This window comes from Amblyraja radiata, chromosome 2, assembly GCF_010909765.2.
Source record: "Amblyraja radiata isolate CabotCenter1 chromosome 2, sAmbRad1.1.pri, whole genome shotgun sequence".
Taxonomy (NCBI): Eukaryota; Metazoa; Chordata; class Chondrichthyes; order Rajiformes; family Rajidae; genus Amblyraja; species Amblyraja radiata.
Window position 1 is genome coordinate 123,399,474 of NC_045957.1, and position 23,193 is coordinate 123,422,666.

General features: G+C 47.3%; 1 protein-coding gene across 3 annotated transcripts in view; it reads right to left on the reverse strand.

The window, feature by feature from the left end:
- The window catches only part of mak (male germ cell associated kinase), a 76,508-nt gene extending 59,466 nt beyond the window's left edge, over nt 1–17,042 (reverse strand). For all 3 annotated transcript variants that reach the window (XM_033014902.1, XM_033014894.1, XM_033014908.1), the window contains exons 1-3: nt 16,916–17,042; nt 9,478–9,807; nt 5,915–5,969 (exon numbers count right to left, since the gene is read on the reverse strand). In XM_033014902.1, coding sequence (XP_032870793.1) covers nt 5,915–5,969; nt 9,478–9,578 — 156 coding nt within the window. In that variant the 5' untranslated portion in view covers nt 9,579–9,807; nt 16,916–17,042. The remainder of the gene's footprint in view (nt 1–5,914; nt 5,970–9,477; nt 9,808–16,915) is intronic.
- Nucleotides 17,043–23,193: the final 6,151 nt, after the last annotated feature.

The following is a 23,193-nucleotide window of genomic DNA, read 5'->3' on the forward strand; positions in this document are numbered from 1 at the left end:
CAAGATGGATTCAACAGTGGCTGAATGGGAGATGCCAGAGAGTAATGGTGGATGGTTGTTTGTCAGGTTGGAGGCCAGTGACGAGTGGGGTGCCACAGGGATCTGTGTTGGGTCCACTGTTGTTTGTCATCTACATCAATGATCTGGACGATGGTGTGGTAAATTGGATTAGTAAGTATGCAGATGATACTAAGATAGGTGGGGTTGCGGGTAATGAAGAAGAGTTTCAAAGTCTACAGAGAGATTTATGCCAGTTGGAAGAGTGGGCTGAAAGATGGCAGATGGAGTTTAATGCTGATAAGTGTGAGGTGCTACATCTTGGCAGGACAAATCAAAATAGGACGTACATGGTAAATGGTAGGGAATTGAAGAATGTAGGTGAACAGAGGGATCTGGGAATAACTGTGCACAGGTCCATGAAAGTGGAATCTCATGTAGATAGGGTGGTAAAGAAAGCTTTTGGTGTGCTGGCCTTTATAAATCAGAGCATTGAGTATAGAAGTTGGGATGTAATGTTAAAATTGTACAAGGCATTGGTGAGGCCAATTCTGGAGTATGGTGTACAATTTTGGTCGCCTAATTATAGGAAGGATGTCAACAAAATAGAGAGAGTACAGAGGAGATTTACTAGAATGTTGCCTGGGTTTCAGCAACTAAGTTACAGAGAAAGGTTGAACAAGTTAGGGCTTTATTCTTTGGAGCGCAGAAGGTTAAGGGGGGACTTGATAGAGGTTTTTAAAATGATGAGAGGGATAGACAGAGTTGACGTGGAAAAGCTTTTCCCACTGAGAGTAGGGAAGATTCAAACAAGGGGACATGACTTGAGAATTAAGGGACTGAAGTTTAGGGGTAACATGAGGGGGAACTTCTTTACTCAGAGAGTGGTAGCTGTGTGGAATGAGCTTCCAGTGAAGGTGGTGGAGGCAGGTTCGTTTTTATCATTTAAAAATAAATTGGATAGTTATATGGATGGGAAAGGAATGGAGGGTTATGGTCTGAGCGCAGGTATATGGGACTAGGGGAGATTATGTGTTCGGCACGGACTAGAGGGGTCGAGATGGCCTGTTTCCGTGCTGTAATTGTTATATGGTTATATGGTTACCTTCTGTGGCAGAGAATTCCAGAGATTCACCACTCTCTGTGTGAAAAATGTTTTTCTCATCTCGGTCCTAAAAGATTTCCCCCTTATCCGTAAACTGTGACCCCTTGTTCTGGACTTCCCCAACATCGGGAACAATCTTCCTGCATCTAGCCTGTCCAACCCCTTAAGAATTTTGTAAGTTTCTATAAGACCCCCCCTCAATCTTCTAAATTCTAGCGAGCGAGCAATCTTCTAAATTCTAGAAATCAGAGTTTTCCCTCTCCTAGATGGACTGCCTTCCCAGGCTGACGAGCCCCATCTGCCCGAGACTCATGGGGGCGGGAGCAGTGCAGGTCTATAGCACCTGCCCACTGCCCTGTTGAGGAGATCGCTGCAATTATATTAAGGGACTACAAATGCTGTTGTTTTTAGAGGTGGAGTAAATATTGACAAGGAGCACAACAAGGTGATAGGAAATTGGATGGTTTAGTGTAAGAACACCGTGAGCAAGAAGTAAAGAGTGTTTTATTGTCATTTTGTCCTGAAATGGAACAATGAAATTCTTACTTGCAGCAGCGCAATATATAAAAAAGACCAAACAAATAATAATAGTGGAAAGGCAAAAACAATACCCCCAAGTCTATGTAGTTCAGAGCTTATTTGGAGGTTGTAGTGAACAGGCCCTTCGGCCTACTCCGTCCAGCGATCCCCGTACACTAGCACTATCCTACACACACTAGCGACAATTTACAATCTTTACCAAAGCCAATTAACCTACAAACCTGTACATCTGTGGTAGGAAACCTGAGCACCCGGGGAAAACGCACGTCGTCACGGGGAGAATGTACAAACTTTGTACAGACTGCACCCATAGTCAGGATCGAACCCGGGTCTCTGACGCTGTAAGGCGGCAACTCTACCCCTGTGACATCGTGCCGCCCGATGGTTGGTTGAATGATGATTTGTAGGGAAGAAGCTGTTCCTGAACCTGGACGTTACAGTTTTCAGGCTCCTGTACCTTCTTCCCAATGGCAGGGGTGAGATGAGAACGTGGCCAGGGTGGTGTGGGTCTCTGATGATGCTGGCTGCCTTTTTGAGGCAGTGACTCCTGTAGATCCTTTCGTTGGTGGAGAGGTCAGTACCCGTGATGGACCGGGCAGAGATAAGAGTATAAGAGATAGGGAGAAGCTTTATAACCCGGAGAACCTGTCTACTAAAAGCAAGAGAAACCTTGCCCATGTCCAGGTTTTTGAGGAGCAAGACATCTAGACTTTAATGTTTTCTACATCAGAGATCCATCACTATCTGCGGACAGAGCTCGTCACACTCCTGTGCTCGGAGTGCTCTGCTTGTACAGGAGAAAGCAACCATCACCGTAAACATGGTAGCCTCCAGAATGATGAAGGGCACTACACCTTATCTATGCCACATTTCATATTGCTCTTAGAGGTGTACAAAATCATGAGGGGAATAGATCGGGTAAATGCACAGAGTCTTTTGCCCAGAGTAGGACATAGGTTCAAGGTGAAGGGGAAAAGATTTAATAGGAACCCGAGGGGTAACTTTTTCAAACAAAAGGTGGTGGGTGTAATGGAACGAGCTGCCAGAGGAGGTAATTGTGGCAGGTACTATTGCGACGTTTAAGAAACAATTGGACAGGTACATGCATGAGACAGGTTTCGAGGGATAATTATGGGCCAAACACAGGCAGGTGGGACGTGTAGACGGGACATGTTGGTCAGCGTTCCACGTTGTATGACACTGTGAATTTAGTACAGTTTGGAGCACTTTGGTGCATTCGAGATGTCCAGGATGTTCTTCAAAAGGATTGCATGTTGCTTCTCCTTTCAGCCAGCAGGTGTCATACAAAAACAGATAAGGACACAAGAGTGCTGGAGTAACTCAACATCTCTGGAGAACATGGATAGGTAATGTTTTGGGTTGGGACTCTTGGCGTCATTGAGTCTGCCACTGCGCCATTGTGCATTGCACGGTTCTTGTACGGTTAATAAGGTCATCTCGTCACCATTGCATTGGCAGTTTTCAGTAAACTGACCAAGATGCAAGCTAAATATTACACAGAACAATTCAAGACGTTGACATAAGTTATGTACTTGCTTCTGTGAATATAGATGTTACAATGAGGAATGATGTTATAGACAAAAGAAATTGGAAATGCTTGATTCTTGAGCATGCTGGATGAACTCAGTGGATCAGGCATCATCTGGGGAGGGAATGGACAGGCGATGTTTCGGATCGGGACCACTCTTCAGAATGGGGAATGATGTTATCTCAGCGGGACCGGTAACATCTCTGAAGAGAAGGAATGGGTGACGTTTCTGGTCGAGATCCTTCTTCAGCCTGAAGAAGGGTCTCGACCCGAAACGTCACCCATTCCTTCTCTCCAAAGATGCTGCCTGTCCCGCAGACTTACTCCAGCTTTTTGTGTCTATCTTCGGTTTAAACCAGCACCTGCAGTTCCTTCCTCCACGAATGATGGCGGGACTGTCATATGTTGAAAGAATGGAGCGACAGGGCTTGCGTACACTGGAATTTAGAAGGATGAGAGGGCATCTTATTGAAACACATAAGATTATTAAGGGATTGGGCACGCTAGAGGCAGGAAACATGCTCCCGATGTTGGGGGAGTCAAGAACCAGGGGCCACAGTTTAAGAATAAGGGCTAGGCCATCTAGAACGGAGATGAGGAAAAACCTTTTCACGCAGAGAGTTGTGAATCTGTGGAATTCTCTGCCTCAGAGGGCGGTGGAGACCGGTTCTCTGGATGCTTTCAAGAGAGAGCTAGATAGAGTTCTTAAAGATAGCGGAGTCAAGGGATATGGGGAGAAGGCAGGGACGGGGTACTGATTGTGGATGATCAGCCATGATCACAGTGAATGGCGGGGCTGGCCCGAAGGGCCGAATGGCTTACTCGTGCACCTATTGTCTATTATGATGTTATCTACTTTCCAACAAAACTGCAGTGGAGAGGACATTAAACAATGCTCCACCTAGGATGGGCCATGATAGTAGCTGCACTTGTAACCATCAACCAAGCATTTTCTGGTAACGGGCAGATATGCACAAGAAGGAAATTAACATAGGCATACATGCGCACACACATACACACACAACACAGGTGTCAGGGGGAAGAGAGGGGCAGGGGAGGGAATGGAAAAGAGAAAAGAGTTCATTCTACATAAATCTTTAAGGGGTCTGAGACCCGAAACGTGTCTGAAGGGTCTCGACCTGAAACGTCACCCATTCCTTCTCTCCAGAGATGCCGCCTATCCCGTTGTGTTACTCCAGCATTTTGTGCCTATCTAAAGTTTTAAGGAGATGTGCGGGGCAAGTTTTTTTTTACACCTGGAGTGGCAAGTGCCTGGAACTCGCCGGCACGGTGCTGTGGGGGCAGACATACGATAGTGGAATTTAAGGTAGACAAAAATGCTGGAGAAACTCAGCGGGTGAGGCAGCATCTGTGGAGTGAAGGAAATAGGCGACGTTTTGGGTCGAGACCCTTAGAAGGGTCTCGACCCAAAACGTCGCCTATTTCCTTCGCTCCATAGATGCTGCCTCACCCGCTGAGTTCCTCCAGCATTTTTGTCTACCTTCGATTTTCCAGCATCTGCAGTTCCTTCTTACACATAGTGGAATTTAAATTTAAGAATTTAAGTGTTCACCCGACGCCGGAGTTCTATCTTCCCGGCAAGAGGGCTTATAAAATCGGGCCGCCGTTGTGGCGACTGGCTGCGGAGGCCTCAAATAGGCCCCGACATCGGATGGACTAGGAGGAGGAGGAGGACTGGACTTTTTAGTGCCTTCCCTCACAGTGGAAAGTGTTGATTCTGCTGTGGGGGGACGTTCATGTTGAATCCTATAGTGTATTGTGTCTGTTTTCTCTTATTTCTTTTATATGGATGTATGGTAATCTAATTTCTTCTCTGTAATGCACTTTGGCTTCAACGTGATTTGATTTAAAAGTGCTATATAAATAAAAATTACTTACTTACTTACTTTTGGATAGGTACGTGGATATGGATCGATATGGATTATGTGCTGGCAAACAAGAGCTGGTCTTGGCATTGTACTTGGAACAGATATTGTGGACCGCAGGGCCTGCTCTGTGCTGTACAGTTCTACGTTTTATATTCTAATGTTCAAGAGAATGGCAAGAAATAATTAACAGAGATAGAAGCATCGTGAGCAACTCAGCTGGTCAGACAGCAAATTTGGAGAAAAGGTATAGGTGACATTTCGGGTCGCGACCCTTCTTCAGACTCGACCCCTTAACGTCACCTATTCCTTTTCTCCGGAGGTGCTGTTTGACCCGCCGAGTTACTCCAGCTTTTTTGTGTTTATCTTCTTTTTAAACCAGCATCCGTGGTTTCTACCTACACAGTTAGTATTAGCAGTTAGTCAGTCAGTCAATTTTATTTGGATAGCACATTTAAAAACAACTCACGTTGACCAAAGTGTACATCAGTGCAGATACTACTGTGCTACTAATGGTACCCAGACCTAACAATACATACATCAACTAATTACAGCGCCCCCTCAGAGGGCCTCAAAAATGCTAGGGAGTAGAAAAGGTTTTGAGCATCGAGTTAAAGGAGTCAATGGAGGGGGCAGTTCTGATGGGAAGAGGGATGCTGTTCCACAGTCTGGGTGCTGCAACTGCAAAAACGCGGTCGCCTGAGCTTAAACCTAGACCGCAGGATAGTCAGTAGCCCCAAGTCGGCCGACCTGAGGGACCTGGAGGTAGAATGGTGGGTTAGAGATTTTTGATATGGAGGGGGTGGGGGGCTTTGTATACGAATAAGTTAGCATTACCTTAACTTCTCTGAGATTTATACATTCATCCCAGGAGTAGAATTTCCTCTTCATCCTGCAAAATTAAACACATGGACTGAAACAAATGGGCTGAAACAACGGCGAGATAATAATGATACTAAAAATATTCTTAAAAAGGTAATGAGAAAGTTAAATGTAGGAATTCATCAAGATAATGTAATACTCTCGCTGAACATAACATAGCCATGCTCAGCGGGGAATTCACGCACTGCAGTTGGCAAGCTGATTAATGGGATATCAAAAGTATAAATGTTCTTGAAATGTATTTAAATCTTCCAGAGAATTTTAAAAGACATTTGGACAGGTACATGGATCGGAATGATTTAGAATCATAGAGTCATACAGCGTGGAAACAGGCCCTTTGGCCCAACTTGCCCACACCAATCATGTCCCAGCTACACTAGTCCCATCTGCCTGTGTTTGGCCCATATCACTCCAAACCTGTCCCATCCATGTACTGGTCTAAATGTTTCTTAAATTTTGCGATAGTCCCTGCCTCAACTACCTCCTCTGGTAGCCCGTTCCATACACCCACCTGTGTGGAAATGTTACCCCTCAGATTCCTATTAAACATTTTCCCCTTCACCTTAAATTCTTGCTATTAAGGGAGTACAGCGTAGGTTAACAAGGTTAGTTCCCGGGATGGTGGGACTGTCAATATGCTGAGAGAATGGAGAGGCTGGGCTTGTATACTCTGGAATTCAGAAGGATGAGAGGATATCTTATTGAAACATATCATATAAGATTATTAAGGGTTTGGCCAAGCTACAGGCAGGAAACATGTTCCCGATGTCGGGGGAGTCCAGAACTAGGGGCCACAGTTTAAGAATAAGGGGTTGGCCATTTAGAACAGAGATGAGGAAACACTTTTTCCACACACACAGTTGTGAGTCTGTGGAATTCTCTGCCTCAGAGGGCGGTGGAGGCCGGTTCTCTGGATACTTTCAAGAGAGAGCTAGATAGGGCTCTTAAAGAACAGTCAGGGGATATGGGGAGAAGGCAGGAACGGGGTACTGATTGGGGATGATCAGCGATGATCACATTGAATGGCGGTGCTGGCTCGAAGGGCCAAATGGCCCATTCCTGCACCTATTGTCTATAAACCTGTGTCCTCTGGTCCTCAATTCCCCCACTGTGGGCAAAAGACTCTGCGTCTACCTGATCTTTTCCGCTCAAGTTCAAGTTCCAGTTACATTTATTGTCTTGTGCACCACTTGGTACAGTGAGATTTGAGTGACCATACAGCCATAAGAATAAAAAAGAACACAATACACGATAGGATTTAACATAAACATCCCCACACAGCGGAATCAACGCTTCCCACTGTGAAAGAAAGCAATAAAATTCAGTCATCTTCCTCTTTGTTCACCCGTGGCCTTTGAGCCCTCCGCAGTCGCCGCTACGGCGGCCCGATGTTCACGCCCTCTCGCCGGGATGATCGGAGCTCCGGCGTCGGAATGGAAGAACACACTCAACGGCTTGGAGTTTCATCTTCTTACTCTTTGTTCTCCCGCGGTCGGGGCAGTCAAACCATCCTCAGTCGGCAAAAGTTTTTTCCTTTTTGGGGAAAAAGTTTTTGGGGAAAAAGTTTTTCCAATCTCTTACCTCGACGGAGATGCGATGTTTTTCCGTATCGGCCTAACATCATGGTGTATGCGGCCTTTCTGCGCTGTATCTCTAAACAACTAAACTAAGGAAACCGTACCCAATGCGTCAATTGAAATCCCACTTTAGTTTAGCTGAAAGATACAACGTGGAAACAGGTCCACGAGTGCGCCAACGATCACCGATACGCCAGTTCCACGTTATCCCAGTTTCGCATCCTCATACTAGGGTCCAATTTACAGAAGCTAATTAACCTACAAACCTGCAAGCCTATGGAATGTGGGCGGAAAGAATAAGGGGTAGCCCATTTAGAACAGAGATGAGGAAAAACCTTTTCACCCATAGAGTTGTGAATCTGTGAAAATCTCTGCCACAGAAGAGTTAGATAGAGCTCTTAAAGATAGCAAAGGGATATGGGGAGAAGGCAGGAACGGGTTACTGATTGTGGATGATCAGCCATGATCACAGTGAATGGCGGTGCTGGCTCGAAGGGCCGAATGGCCAACACCTGCACCTATTTGACTATTGTATATTGAAACCGGAGCACCCGGAGAAAACCAAGGTGGTCACATGAAGAACGTACAAACTCAATACACACAGCACCTATAGTGAGGAACGGACCAGGAATTCTGAAGCTCCTGCTGAGCCACTGTGACGCACTTTGATACTAGGTGTTCATTATGAAGATTATTCATCTCATTTATAAAATTAAATAAATAGATTTTTCACCTGTGTCTCTCCTTCAGGAACATTACTGTAACATGTTAAGGGCGGCACAGCGGTAGAGTTGCTGCCTCACAGCGCCAGAGACCCAGGTTCAATCCTGACTTTGGGTGCTGTCTGTACGGAGTTTGCACGTTCTCCCTGTAACCGCGTGGGTTTTCTCCGAGTGCTCCGGTTTCCTCCCACACTCCAAAGACGTATGGGTTTGTAGGTTAGTTGCCTTCGGTAAAAATAGTGAGTAGGATAGCGCTAATGTGCGGGGATCGCTGGTCGACGCAGACTCGGTGAGCTGAAGGGCCTGTTTCCCCGCTGTATCTCTGAACAATAAACTAAAGTAAACTAATTTAAATACCACTTTGCCACGAGTTGTTTATTATGTGAGGCCAAGTCAATGGATATTTTTAAGGACGAGATAGATTCTTGATTAGTACGGGTATCAGGGGTTAGGGGGAGAAGGCAGGAGAATGGGGTTGAGGAGGAAATAGAGATCAGCCATGATTGAATGGTGGAGTAGACTTGATGGGTCGAATGGCCTAATTCTGCTATCACTGAAGAACATGAACTTTTCTCATGGTGGATTAGAAAAATACAAAAGATTTCTTAAGGGCCTGTCCCACTTGCCGATTTTTTCAGCGACTGCCGGCGTCATATCAGAGTCGCCAAAAGATTTTGAACATTTCAAAATCCAGCGGCGACAGAAAAAATGTTGTGACACTTGAAAAAAAACACCGCGCGTCAATACATCATCACGCCGCGTCACCGCCACATCACTCCGTCACCGCCACATCACTCCGCATCACACCGCCGAAAAAAATCGCCAAGTGGGACCGGCCCTTGACCCTTGATTATCCTTGAAAAGCCGAATGGAGCAGTCACTGGCTGTGGCTGAAGAGAAAAGATGCTGTCTGGGCTGCCACGTGACCATCTAGAGGCTAACCATAGGACACACACCCAGGGCTGATCACCCTGCGGTGGGCCTGCCTCGACTGAGGGCGGCTTGTGATAAAAGGCCGAAACACCCAGTGACGTTGAGGTACACAACTGAAGATGTGTCTGGTAGCAAAATCACCTTGGGGTCATCCCCAAGAATACCAAATGTCAATTGTAGTGAAAAACCTTATTGAATTGTAACATCCAGTCATACTAATCAATTCAAGAACATTTTTGTACTGATACTTAAAATGTCCGCTATGTTGCTGAAAATACGCACATACCTTTTGATGGCTACCAATTCTCCCGATTCATTACTCTTCCCCATGAGGACGCAGCCATATGTTCCATCCCCCAGCTGTTTCATCGTTGTATATCGATTCATATTTGAAGGAAGAAAAAATCTATACAGTCGGAAACCTAAGCTCAATATTCCTTCATCTGTTTGATTCGCAGTTTAAGAAATTGTATAACTCCTAGACTGGTTTAAAGTCTTCAGATATTGCTCTCAGAAATGAAAGAAGTCCTTGGGTGTATGGTTGCTTTTCATATCCTTAATCCGTATTTGCAATAGGTTACAAGACTATCCTTGTGACTGGTTCTCTGCCATTCTGCTGTGAAAGCAAAACAAAAGCATCCTTATAATTCATTTTATACCGTATCACATAAGATAATAATCTATACAGTCGGAAACCCAAGATTCAGGGACAATTTCTACCCAGGCAACAGAACCATCCTACCACAACCAGAGAGCAGTGCTGAACTACTATCTACCTCATTGGTGACCCTCGGACTATCCTGGATCGGACTTTACCTTGCACTAAACGTTATTCCCTGATCATGTATCTGTGCACTGTAAATGGCTTGATTGTAACGTCGGGGAGATGTCGGCAACCTTCTCGTGGTCTCTCCCGTTAATCTAGTTAGTCTTCTCTCGTGGAATACTTTGTGGAGACAGATGCCGATAACACCAAACCAAATCAAGGAGAGGACAAAGACTGAGTGTCGCAGCCCTGAGCCAAGCTTTGCGCTCTTTTTCAGTTCCCAAACCAAGCGGTGATGCATCCTGATAAAGTGCTTTCTATGGCGCATCCGTAGAGTTTGGTAAGATTTTTGGAGGGGACATGCCAATCTTCCTATGCCTTCGACCCGCTGAATTACTCCAGCACTCTGTGAAACGTCACTTATCCATGTTCTCCACAGATGCTGCCTGACCCGCTGAGTTACTCCAACACTCTGTGAAACGTCACCTATCCATGTTCTCCAGAGATGCTGCCTGACCCACTGAGTTACTCCAGCACTCTGTGAAACGTCACCTATCCATGTTCTCCACAGATGCTGCCTGACCCGCTGAGTTACTCCAGCACTCTGTGAAACGTCACCTATCAATGTTCTCCACAGATGCTGCCTGACCCGTTGAGTTACTCCAGCACTCTGTGAAACATCACCTATCAATGTTCTCTAGATATGCTGCCTGACCCGCTGAGTTACTCCAGCTTTTTGTGTCCGTCTTTAGTAGAAAATGTAGGCTTTTGTGCACCTGGTTGAATATAATTCCTTTTAGAAAGTTTGTTTCAGTTCAGTTTAGTTTATTGTCACATGTACCGAGGTACAGTGAAAAGCGTTTGTTGGGTGCTATCCAGGATTACTCTTCTTCTCGCGAATGAAACATAAACCAAAGTAATAGTTAGATCTCAAGCCGAATGTTGAGCAGCCAGGGTGTTGTCTCTGCTGGTGTCAATGTCTGCCGGGCCCTGAGCTCCATTTGGTGGGTGGTAGAGCGGGCACCCAGAGATGACATGGTTGGCTGTCTGTTGTTCTGCTCCACATTCACAGGCTGGGCTCTGGCGGAGCCCCCATCTCCACATGCTGGCATTTAAACGCCCAACTCCAGTACCAAGTCTGTTGGGCTTCACCCATGCTCCTCTGGGGAGGTCAGACCTTGGACAGCTTTTATCTGGTGAAGAGATGTAGCTGTGTAATGGAGATGAGGTTGCCTTCCACTCCTGTGACCACTTGGTGGCTATCCAGTGTGCTTTTGTCTCAGTTGGCTGGATGGATGCTAGGAGTTGTTTTCCATGTGGAGCAAAGGGGTGACGGGACTTCAGTCGGGGTGGCCTCTGCTCTCTGCTGATAGCCTGATGGAGGAGGTGATCTGGGTCCATGGCACGACGAGATAGTGCCAGAGTAGCTGCTTGCCTTCGGATCCCTGCAGGCGGAGCTGCTCGACTGGAGTAGGTTGAAGGCACCCAGTGATGGTTCGCAAGATGCTGTTCAGGCTCATGTCTACCAGGCTAGTATGTCTAATTCTACTCCATACGGGTGTGCATTACTCAGCTGGGGCAAACACAAGAGCTAAGGGAGAGGTGCGAAGAGTTGATGGAGTAGCTCCCCAACTTGTTCCTGCCAGGCGTCGGATGAGGCCGCTATGTGCCATGACCTTGTCGCGGAGACCAGCCAGGTGTTGACGAAATGTAAGCGACCTGTCCAGCTTTACGCCGAGGTAAGTGGGTGTTTGTTGGACGTCCAAGCGCCTGTTGTTAACGAAGACAGCTAGCTCTCGCTTAGCTTCCTTGTTGTTTAGATGGAATGCCGTTGACACTGTTTTGCCTTCGCTCAGCTTTAGACGCCACTGTCGTAGGTATACAGCCAAAGTGCCCATGTCTTGACTCAAGGAGCTTTCGATTGTCTTCCACTCTTTGTGGTCTCATCAGGATGGCTAGATCGTCAGCATTCCCATATTTTCCAGCGATGGTCTCTGGGAGGTCATGGATGTACACGTTGAAAAGCAGCGAAGCCAAGACAGATACCTGTGGGACGCCATTCTTTAGTCTACGTAGCCTACTCTGCTGGTCTTAAGCACAAAGCTGCGGTTTGATATCAGCTCCATGGTGTAGCGTACCATGCGCCTGTCTGGCAGCACCCGAGGTAGCTTTGCAGTTGGTCCCCGGTGCCACACGGAGTCATAGGCAGCTGTTGGATCTATAAGAACAGCTCCTGACTTGACCAGTTCAGCCTTCAACACGATAGTCCCAACCAGACTTGTTGAGAAGCTGCTGGAACCTGGGCTTAACACTCCCCTGTGTGTCTTTCTCACCACCAGGCCCCAGGTAGTCAGGATGGGAGGAAATACATCGAAGACCCTCACCCTGAGCATAGGATCCCCCCAGGGTTGCGTCCTCAGCCCCCTACTGTACTCCCTGTACACACATGACTGTGTGGTGAGGTTCAGCTCCAACTTTATAATCAAGTTTGCTGTTGACACTGTGGTGGCGGGCCTGATCTCCAATAACGATGAGAAGGCCTACCTGGAGGTGGTGGCTGATCTGGCACTCTGGTGTCAGGACAACAGCCTCCTCTTGAATGTCAAAAAAACTAAGGAGCTGATCGTTGACTTTAGGAGGGAACAACATCCGAGGACGTACACGCCACCCCACTGAAGATAAATGGGGATACAGTGGGTAGGGAGAGCTGCTTTAAATCTCTGGTCTGACATGGGTCTGACATGGACATCACACACTGCCGCACTGGTGAGTAAGGAAAGGCAGAGCCTTTACCACCTCAGGCAGCTGAGGAAATTCAGAGTCTCTCTGAGGATCCTCCAGTGCTTCTACTCAGCGGCTGTAGAAAGCATCTTGTACAGAAACATCACAATCTGGTTTGGGAACTGCTCTGCCCAGGACAAGGAGGCTCTGCAGAGAGTAGTGCGTTCGTCCGAACGCACTATGGGAACTACACTCGCCCCTCTGCAGGAACTATACATCAGAAGGTGCAGATCCAGAGCTAGCAACATTATGGGGGACCCCTTCCACCACAGCAACAGACTGTTCCAGCTGCTACGGTCAGGCAAACGCCTCCAATGTCACGCTGTGAAAACAGAGAGGATGAGAAGGAGTTTCTTCCCAGAGCCCATTAGAACTGTAAACTCTGATCTCACCAGGGACTAACTTATACAGCAGGCCTTTATAGCCAACTGCAGGTGGAACTGTTAAATTGGCACCAACACCAACACCAGGCACCTGTTATGGACTCAGTGGGCTGTTTCTGTACTTAACTGGGGTTTGGACTTAGGCATGGCAATAATCTTACTGATCTATGCAAAAGAGAACACTGTACCTTGGTACACAGGATAATAAAGAACCATTGAGCCATTAACTGTAATTTGCCACAGGCACCTTTGAGGCCAAGATAAGAATCAATGTTTTTAAGAACTTGATACTTGAAAGCTACAAAGATGGTGTTGTAAACGCAGTAAGGGGTTGGCATGGTGGCGCAGCTGAAGAGTTGCTGCCTCACAGCGCCAGAGACCCGGGTGCTGTCTTTGCAGAGTCTGTACATTCTCCCTGTGATTGTGTAGGTTTTCACCGGGTGCTCCGGTTTCCTCCCACACTCCAAAGACGTACATGTTAGTAGGTTAATTGGCTTAGGTACAAAAAATGTGTGTAGGATAGTGTCAGTGTACGGGGATCGCTGGCCGGTGCGGACTCTGCGGGCAGTTTCCAGGCTGTATCTCCAAACTAAACTCTTTGTGTACTGCTTCAGAAGAAATCTACTCAATCTTTCACTCTTATTTGTGTGTGATTGTCCTTATCTACAGTATGATTTTACTGGGTTGTATGCAAAACAAAGCATTTCACTGTATCTAGGCACATGTTCCAATAAAGAATAACAACAGCAACAAGGGTATTTACTGTTGACTAACACTGTAAATGATACCATCTTATTGTTCCAAGTTAAAATGAAAATGAAAAACTAAACCAAATTTCAAAAAGAAAGTCACTTCTTCAATTTAAATATTAAACAAATTCCTGCAATTCATTGTGGAAACAAGGAACTCCAATGCTGGTTTACACAAAAGGACACAAAGCGCTGGAATAACTCAGCGGGTCAGGCAGCATCTCTGGAGAACATGGATAGGTGACGTTTCACAGAGTGCTGGAGTAACTCAGCGGGTCAGGCAGCACCTGCGGAGAACATGGATAGGTGACATTTCACAGGGTGCTGGAGTAACTCAGCGGGTCAGGCAGCATCTGTGGAGAACATGGATAGGTGACATTTCACAGAGTACTGGAGTAACTCAGCGGGTCAGGCAGCTTCTCTGGAGAACGTGGATAGGTGACGTTTGAGGTTGGGACCGTCCCATCAATGTCTGAATTGAGGTGCAACCCATCCATCTTTGAAACTTCCTCCTTTCCCAGAAACAGTTCCAATGACCAAGAAAATCCAGAGCCTCTCTGCTTCCATCCCCTGTCTTTATCAGGCTTCCTTGGAATTAAAGTCAGGCACCACCAATATTCTGCTTCTCAAGCAGATATTTAACAATTTAACTATGTTGAGTTTTCCTCTACAAGCAACTGCTTCTCTAAGCATCAAAAAATCAAAATTCACGAGTCCTCATGCAGGGCTTCAACCCAGAATTTCCTGCACCACAGATGCTGCCCAATCCTCAGAGCCCCTCCAGTGTATAGCAATAAAATGCTACAGAAGAGGAACAGACCCTTCAGTCCACAATGTCCATGGCAAACTTGATGACGTACTTCCTGCGTATCCATGTGCCTATCCAAACGTCACTTCTTAAATGTCACTATTGTATCGGACTGCACCACCACTCCTAAAGTCCTAGCCTCTTCCTACAGCCAGGGCTGCCAACTCTCATGCATTGAGTGTGAGACTCACACATTTCACAAAAATTCTCACGCTCTCACGCTGATCACAAATTTATCACGCTCAAATGTAAAAATAAATAAATAAATAAATAGATAAATAAATAAGTAAATAAAGACACGGACAATTCAATTCGCCCAAGGCTTCCAGATCTCCTGTGATCTGTGTGATAGGTGAGACACATTCCTCTGCTCACTTGGCCAGCTGTTCAAGAGCCTGCTGTCATTTTTGATAAGCATCTTCCCTGCCTATGGTAGCACCTACTTTAATGTCATCTGCCATCTTTGGTATCATCTGTCTTTGTCATTTCCACACTGGGCAAAAGTTTCAGTTTGTCTACACTATTTATCCCAATATGTTTGTTGCAGTTTATGTTGCCAGAGAATCCCGTTCGGTTCAGTTTATTGTCACGAATACCAAGCTACAGTGGAAAGCTTTTTGTTGCGTGCTAACCAGTCAGCGGAAAGACAGTACATGATTACAATCAAGCCATTTACAGTGTATGCATGATAAGGGAATAACGTTTAGTGTAAGGTAGAGTCAGGTCAAGGATAGTCCGTGAGACATCATAGAGGTAGATAGTAGTTCAGCACTGCTCACTGGTTGCGGTAGGATGATTCAGTTGCCTAATAACAGCTGGGTAGAAACTGTTCCTGAATCTGGAGGTGTGCGTTTTCACACTTCAACACTCGAGCAACTGCAGTCTCTTGTGTCTCGTCTTAATTTTTCTACTGCTTAGCTCAATATTTCAGATTACTATTTAAATTGATTACTTGAAAGATACAACATGAAACCAGACACTTTGGCCTGCCGAGTCCACACTGACCATCAATCACCTGCTCAATGTTATCTCACTTTCTTACCCACTTCTGACACACTATGGACAATTTTACAAATGAACCAACACATCCCACATGTCTGGGGTGTGGGAGAAAACCAGAGCATCCAGAGGAAACAGGGAGAACATGCAAACTCCATGCAGAGAGCACCGGAGGTTGGGATCAAGGCCAGTTCTCTGCCGCTGTGAGGCAGTTATTGTCTATTGAGACAATAGCAAATGCCAGATCCAGCAGTCCACAAGAGAATGAATGATGCTGACCTAACAGTAAGTATGAACAGATGATCAATGGTCAGTGTGGACTTGGTGGGCTGAAGAGCCTGTTACCATGCTGTATCTTTGGAACATTGAACAGTACAGCACAAGAACAGGCCTACAATGTCTGCACTGAACATGATGCCGTCCATCTCTTATCTCATGGAGTCATACAGCATGGAAACAGATCCCTCTAAACCTGTCCTATCCATGTACCTGTATTTCAAATGCTGTTATAGTCCCAGCCTCAACTACCTGCTCAGGCAACTCGTTCCATATACCCTGTGTGAAAAAAAGGTGCCCCACAGATTCCTATTAAATTGTTCTTCTCTCATGTTGCATCTCACCCCTCGTCTCTCCCTCTCTCCCTCGCTCCCTCTCTCCCACCTCTCTCTCCATCTCTCCCCTCTCTCTCTCTCTCCCTCCCCCTCTCTTTCTCCCATCTCTCTCGCACCTCTCCCTCTCTCTCCCCCACCTCTCTCCCATTCTCTCCCTTTCTCCAACCTCTCTCTTTCCCTCTCTCCCCACTCACTCCCTCCTCTTTCCCTCTCTTCCTCCTCTCTTTCCCTCTCTCCCACCTCTCTCTCTCCCTTTCTCCCACCACGCTCTCTCTCCCATCTCTCTCTCCCACCTCTCCCACCCTCTCTTCCACCCCACTCTTTCCCTCTGTGTGTCAAGGGGCGGCTGCCTGCCCAGCCCAGCCCAGCCCGGGGCCGGCGCCGTCCACCACAGGGCCGCTGCCACAGGAAGACAGACCGCTGGGGGCCGGAGCCTCCCTGACATGTCAGAGGTTATGAGGAGATAGCAGGAGACTGGGGTTAGGAGGGAGAGATAGATAGATCAGCCATGATTGAATGGCGGAGTAGACTGGATGGACCGAATGGTCCAATTCTGCCCGATCCCACTCATGATCTTATGACCCCTCCCCAGCACCCCGCGTCGCTCACCCCGGCCGCCCTGTTTACCTCCACGCCGCTGCCGCCCATCGCCGGCTCTAGGCCCGGCCTCTCCATGGCAACGCGCCGCCGCCGCCGCCGTCCACCCGCAGGCGTCTCCATAGCAACGCCGCGGCTCAACTCGCATGCTCGGGATGCGGCACCGCCCCCCCACCCGCCCCTAGCGTCTCCATAGCAACGGCTGGCCGGCCTTCGTGCGCATGCTCTAGAGGCGGCTCCGGTCAATCCCGGCGCTGTCACCTTGGCGACGCCGGGCCTCAACGCGCATGATCGGGCGATGGCCCCGCCCCGCCGCCGTCAATCTCAATCATCTCCATGGCAACGCTAGAGACGGAACAGCCCCGCCTTCGCTCCCAGGCGACCGGCCTGCCTCACTGCGCATGCTCAAGAGCGGCACACTGCCGCCCAAAGATTGAGTTGAGTTGAGTATTGGAGCAAAGAGGTCCTTCTGCAGTTGTACAGGGCCCTAGTGAGACCACACCTGGAGTATTGTGTGCAGTTTTGGTCCCCTCATTTCAGGAAGGACATTCTTGCTATTGAGGGAGTGCAGCGTAGGTTTACAAGGTTAATTCTCGGGATGGCGGGACTGTCATATGCTGAGAGAATGGAGCAGCTGGACAGAAGGATAAGAGGATATCTCATTGAAACATATAAGATTATTAAGGGTTCAGAACCAGGGGCCACAGTTTAAGAATAAGGGGTAAGCCATTTAGAACGGAGATGAGGATACACTTTTTCCCACAGAGAGTTCTGGGGAATTCTCTGCCTCAGAGGGCGGTGGAGGCAGGTTCTCTGGATGCTTTCAAGAGAGAGCTAGATAGGGCTCTTAAAGATAGCGGATATCAGGGGATATGGGGAGAAGGCAGGAATGGGGTACTGATTGGGGATGATCAGCCATGATCACATTGAATGGCGATGCTGGCTCGAAGGGCCGAATGGCCTACTCCTGCACTTATTGTCTATTGTGATTAGCAAGGGTGTCAGGGGTTATGGGGAGAAGGTGGGAGAATGAGGTTGAGAAGGAAATATAGATCAACCATGATTGAATGGCAGAGTAGACAATGGGCCGAATGGCCTAATTCACAATGAATGGCGGTGCTGGCACGAAGGGTCGAATGGCCTCCTCCTGCACCTATTTTCTGTTTCTATAGTCACCAACAGAAAGGAATTATATTTTAACCGGCACCTTTTTGTCTACAAAAGCACAGTTTAAACCTTTCTCCGGATGAAAGAACTTTGACCTGAAATGTTAACTCTGTTTCTCTTCCCACACGAAGTATCCTGAGCTTCTGAGTGTTTTCAGCATTTGATGTTTTTAATTTACATCTGTGCTGTAGTCATTCTGCATGAAGCTCAAAATGAAGAAATTGGTCTAGTTTAGTTTAGGTCAGAGATACAGTGTGGAAACAGGCCCTTTGGCCCACCAAATCCGCGTCGACCAGTGTGATCCCCATACACAAGCATTATCCCACACACACTAGGGACAATTTACAATCTTTGCCAAAACTGATTAACCTACACACCCAAACGTCTTTGGACTGTGGGAGGAAACAGGAGCACCCGGTGAAAACCCACATCTATAAATTAATAACCGTTATACCAGTTAAAATAAAAGACTTTATGCACATAAGACAGTCCAAAGTAGTTTATCGAAGGACACAAGGTGCTGGAGTAACTCAGCGAGTCAGGCAGTCTCTCTGGAGAACTCTGGAGAAAAAGGAACTGTGGAAAGTATCTTGTCCGGAAATATTACAATCTGGTTTGGGAATTGCTCTGCCCAGGACAAGAAGGCTCTGCAGAGAGTAGTGCGTTCGGCCGAACGCACTATGGGAACTTCACTCGCCCCCTTGCAGGAACTATGCATCAGGATGTGCAACTCCAGAGCCAATAAAATCATGGGAGACCCCTTCCACCCCTGCAACGGACTGTTCCAGCTGCTACGGTCAGGCAAACGCCTCCGCTACCATGCTGTGAGAACGGAGAGGTTGAGAAGAAGCTTCTTCCCAGAGGCCATTAGGACTGTAAACTCCTATCTCACCAGGGACTAAATTTACTGTACCACTCTACTGCTTTTTCTTAAAATTGCTGTTTTTTTCCCCTTTTTCCTTCCGCCCACAATATTTAATATGAAAAAGAATATGTGATTCTGTTACATTCTGTTTGTAGTTTGTTTGATTGTTTGTTTGTTTGTCTTTTTGCACAAAGTCCGCGAGCATTGCCATTTTTCATTTCACTGCACATCCTGGATGTGTATGTGACGAATAAACTTGACTTGACTTGACTTGGATACGTGATGTGGCAGCACAGTGGTGCAGCGGTAGAGTTGCTGCTTTACAGTCCAGAGACCCGGGTTCGATTCTGATTATGGGATGCTGTCTGGATGGAGTTTGTATGTTCTCCCCGTGGCCGCATGGGTTTTCCCCACGGGTGCTCCGGTTTCCTCCCGCACTCCAAAGACGTACAGGTTTGTGGATAAATTGGCTTTGATTTTTTTAAATGTGAATTTCCACTGTTGCATGATATATGTTAGTGTAATGGGGATCACAGGTCGGTGCACCGAAGGGCCTGTTTTCGTGCTGCATCCTCTAATCTCTAAAAGATGATGATTCAAGTCGGGACGCTTCTTCTGACCTCATAGTTGAAGTTAGTGTTGTGTAGTGTTCAAGAGGCTGATGATTGTTGGGAAGAAGCTGTACTTGAACTTGAGATGGTCACAAAATACTGGGTTCCAACGGGTGGCGCTTCGATGGCTAGTCTGTCTGTCCTTTTCGTCTTTTTTTTGTTATTTTTAGTGTGTTTAAATAAGTATTAATGTTCCCTGGTTTGTTTTATGTGGGGGGTGGGTGAGGGGGGTCGGGGGAAACTTTTTTTCAATCACTCACCTTGCCGGAGATGCGATTGTTTTCCGGATCATACCTCCGGTCACTCTGCGGCCTAACATCGTGGAGCTGGAGGCCTCGCTCGGGACTGACTTTGAGCCCCACCGCGGGCCGTGGACTTACCATCGGAGCCGATCCCTTGCCTGGAATCGACGCTCAAACTGCGGCCTGCGGATTTCACCATCGAGGAGCTCGCAGTCTCGGGTAAGAGACCGACATCGGGAAACTCCAAAAACCGCACGGCGTTCGACCAGCTCTGACCCGGGGTCAGATCGCCCGGCACGGGGGAGCTGAGATTCTCCCCCCCCGATGCAGGAGCTTGACCGCCCCGACGAGGAGGCCTGCCGCCGGCTACGGGAGTAAGATCGTCCCGTCAACGGAATGTTAGAGGCCCCCGACCGCTGGAGGACAAAGAAGGGAAGAGATTGGACTTTTTTTCGCCTTCCATCACAGTGAGGAATGTGGAGGATTCACTGTTCATGTTAAAATGTATTTTGTGTGTTCTGTTGCTTTTTATTGGTATGACTGTATGAAAAATCAAATTCCTCGTATGTTGCAAAACATGCTTGGCTAATAAACTATGATTATGATTATGATACTGGGGTGATGCAGCGGGTCAGGTAGCATCTCTGGAGAAAAGGAATAGGTGATATTTCTGGTTGAGACCCTTCTTCAGACCTGGCGGTTACGGTTATCGGGCTCTTGGTCCTTCTTCCCAATGGTAGGAGCGAAATGAATCGGGTCTATACTCGAAAATGTTGATCTGTATTTCATATATGCTGACTGATTTGTCTATTGATATTTTCTGTCACAGTCTTGGAAAACATACTTTTTCCAAACCTTCAAAGAACAGGATTCAAAAGTGAAACCAATGAGATGTAAAGATGATTTAAAAAAAAAAGCTACTGGTGGTTGGATTTCACTGTCTCGCGTGAGTAGACGTGGCCATGAGTTGAGCTCGGTGATATGCTGTTTATTCTAGTCAAGAAAAGCTGTGGTGAAAGAAATGACGGAGGTTGTCAGTTTCAATCAGACCCTGACAATATTTTGTTTCAACAATATTTCCTCCAAGTTTTGAAATGGCGCCGATTAAGAATCATTAAACAATATATGACAAGTACCAGCTTGACTGAACATCTCTGAGGCATACAGCGTGTAAACGGGCTCTTCAGCCCAACTTGCCCATGCCGACCAACATGCCCCATCTATGCTGGTCCCACCTGCCTGCGTTTGGTACATATCTCTCTAAACCTATCCTATCCATGTACTTGTCGAAATGTCTCTTAAACATTATGATAGTACCTGCGTCGATTACCCCCTCCATGGATTGTTCCATACACTCAGCACCTCCATAAGATCACCGCTTAAGTCTCCCCTGTTCCAAGGAATAATGTCCTAGCCTGCACAACCTCTTCCTATAGCTCAGGCCCTTGAGTCCGTGCAACATCCTCGTTAATCTTCTCTGCACTCTTTGCAGTTTATCCTTTCATGGGTGGAAATCCCAGGGGGGACACGTCCCCTCCATGTTTTGAGAGGTGCGGGACAATCCCCCCAAATATTTTATAATCCGTATTTTGAAATTTGGTGAAAAAAAAATCTATTAAAAATCTCCGCCTTCCGCGATATAGTGGGGGTGGGACTGATGATCGAGGGCGCCGATTGGACGAGAGAGACGTCGGTCAGCAGGCAGTGGGGTGGGGGCATGCTGATTCAGCGCGATGATTGGAGGAGAGAGGTGTCGGGCAGAGGCGGAAGTACGGGGGTGGGACTGAGGATAGAGGGCGGTAATTGGAGGAGGGAGACGTCCTGGTGGAGCAAAGATCATAGAGCGGAGCTTGAATCGGCCCGTTCACGGGGCCTTTCATCGCCCAGCACGGCGTGGCGCGGCTTAAAATCGGCCGCGGGATCTTCCATCGCCCGCGGTCAAATTGCTGCGTTGAGGCGACCGAGGCTCCCGATGTTGAAGCCCCCGCCGGGCAATGGAAGATCCTGCTGCCGGTTTTAAACCGCGCCGGGCGATGAAAGGCCCCGCAAACGGGCCGATTCAAGCCTCACAATTCGGGGCGGACGAAGCTGCTGTTGCTGGTGTTCGTGGTCGGTCACCAACCAGGTCAGCTCCCGATGTTACCGTCTACAGGGCCCACGGCCAAAACCTCGCATGTGTGTGTGTGGCCACCCAAAAATTGTGCCCCCCCCATGTTTTGATAGCGATTTCCGCCCCCTGTATCCTTCCCATAGCAGGGTGACCAAAACTGAACTCCCAACTCCAAGTATGGCTTCACCAACGTCTTGTGCAACTGTAACATAGCCTCGCCTGCCCAACCACATCCCATAGTTCAGGTTCTTGAGTCCTGGCAACATTGTTGTAAAACTTTTCTGCACTCTTAAATTAAATTAAAAGTGCTGGCTCTGCACCATTTCCACCTCAATGCAAATGCAATGTTAGCATTTATATTAGAAACATAGAAAATAGGTGCAGGAGTAGACCATTCGGCCCTATGAGCCAGCACCACCATTCAAAGATTGGAAAGACTGGGCTTGGTAGTCACTTGAATTTAGAAGAATGAGTGGGCATCTTATAAAAAAGTATAAAATTATAAAAGGACTGGACAAGCTGGATGCAGGAAAAATGTTCCCAATGAAGGGGGAGAAATGTTCCCAAAGAAGGCAGTGGAGGCCAATTCACTGGATGAATTTAAAAGATAGAGCTTTAGGGGCTAGCGGAATCAAGGGATATGGGAGAAGGCAGGCACGGGTTACTGATTGTGGATGATCAGCCATACTCACAATGAATGGCAGTGCAGGCTCAAAGGGCCAAATGGCCTCCTCCTGCACCTATTTTCTATGTTTCTATGTTTCAACATGATCATGGCTGATGATCAGTACCCTGTTCCAGCTTTCTCCCAATATCCCTTGATTCTGTTAGCCCTAAGAGCTCTTTCTAATGCCCCTGTCCCACTTAGGAAACCTGAACGGAAACCTCTTTAGACTTTGCGCCCCACCCAAGGTTTCCATGCGGTTCCCGGAGGTTCCTGGAGGTTTTTGTCAGTCTCCCTACCTGCTTCCACTACCTGCAACCTCCGGCAACCGCCTGCAACCTCCGGGAACCGCACGGAAACCTAGGGTGGGGCGCAAAGTCTCCAGAGGTTTCCGTTCAGGTTTCCTAAGTGGACAGGGGCATAACTCTCTCTTGAATACATCCAGTGAATTGGCCTCCACTGCCTTCTGTGGTAGAGAATTCCACAGATTCACAACTCCCTGGGTGAAAAGTTTTTCCTCATCTCAGTCCTAAATGGCCTAGCCCTTATTCTGAATTTATTCTCTATTTTGAGAGATAAAAACAGGGATGTAGTGCTGAGGCTTTATAAGAAAGATATGCTGGCATTAGAGAGGGTCCAGAGGTGCTTT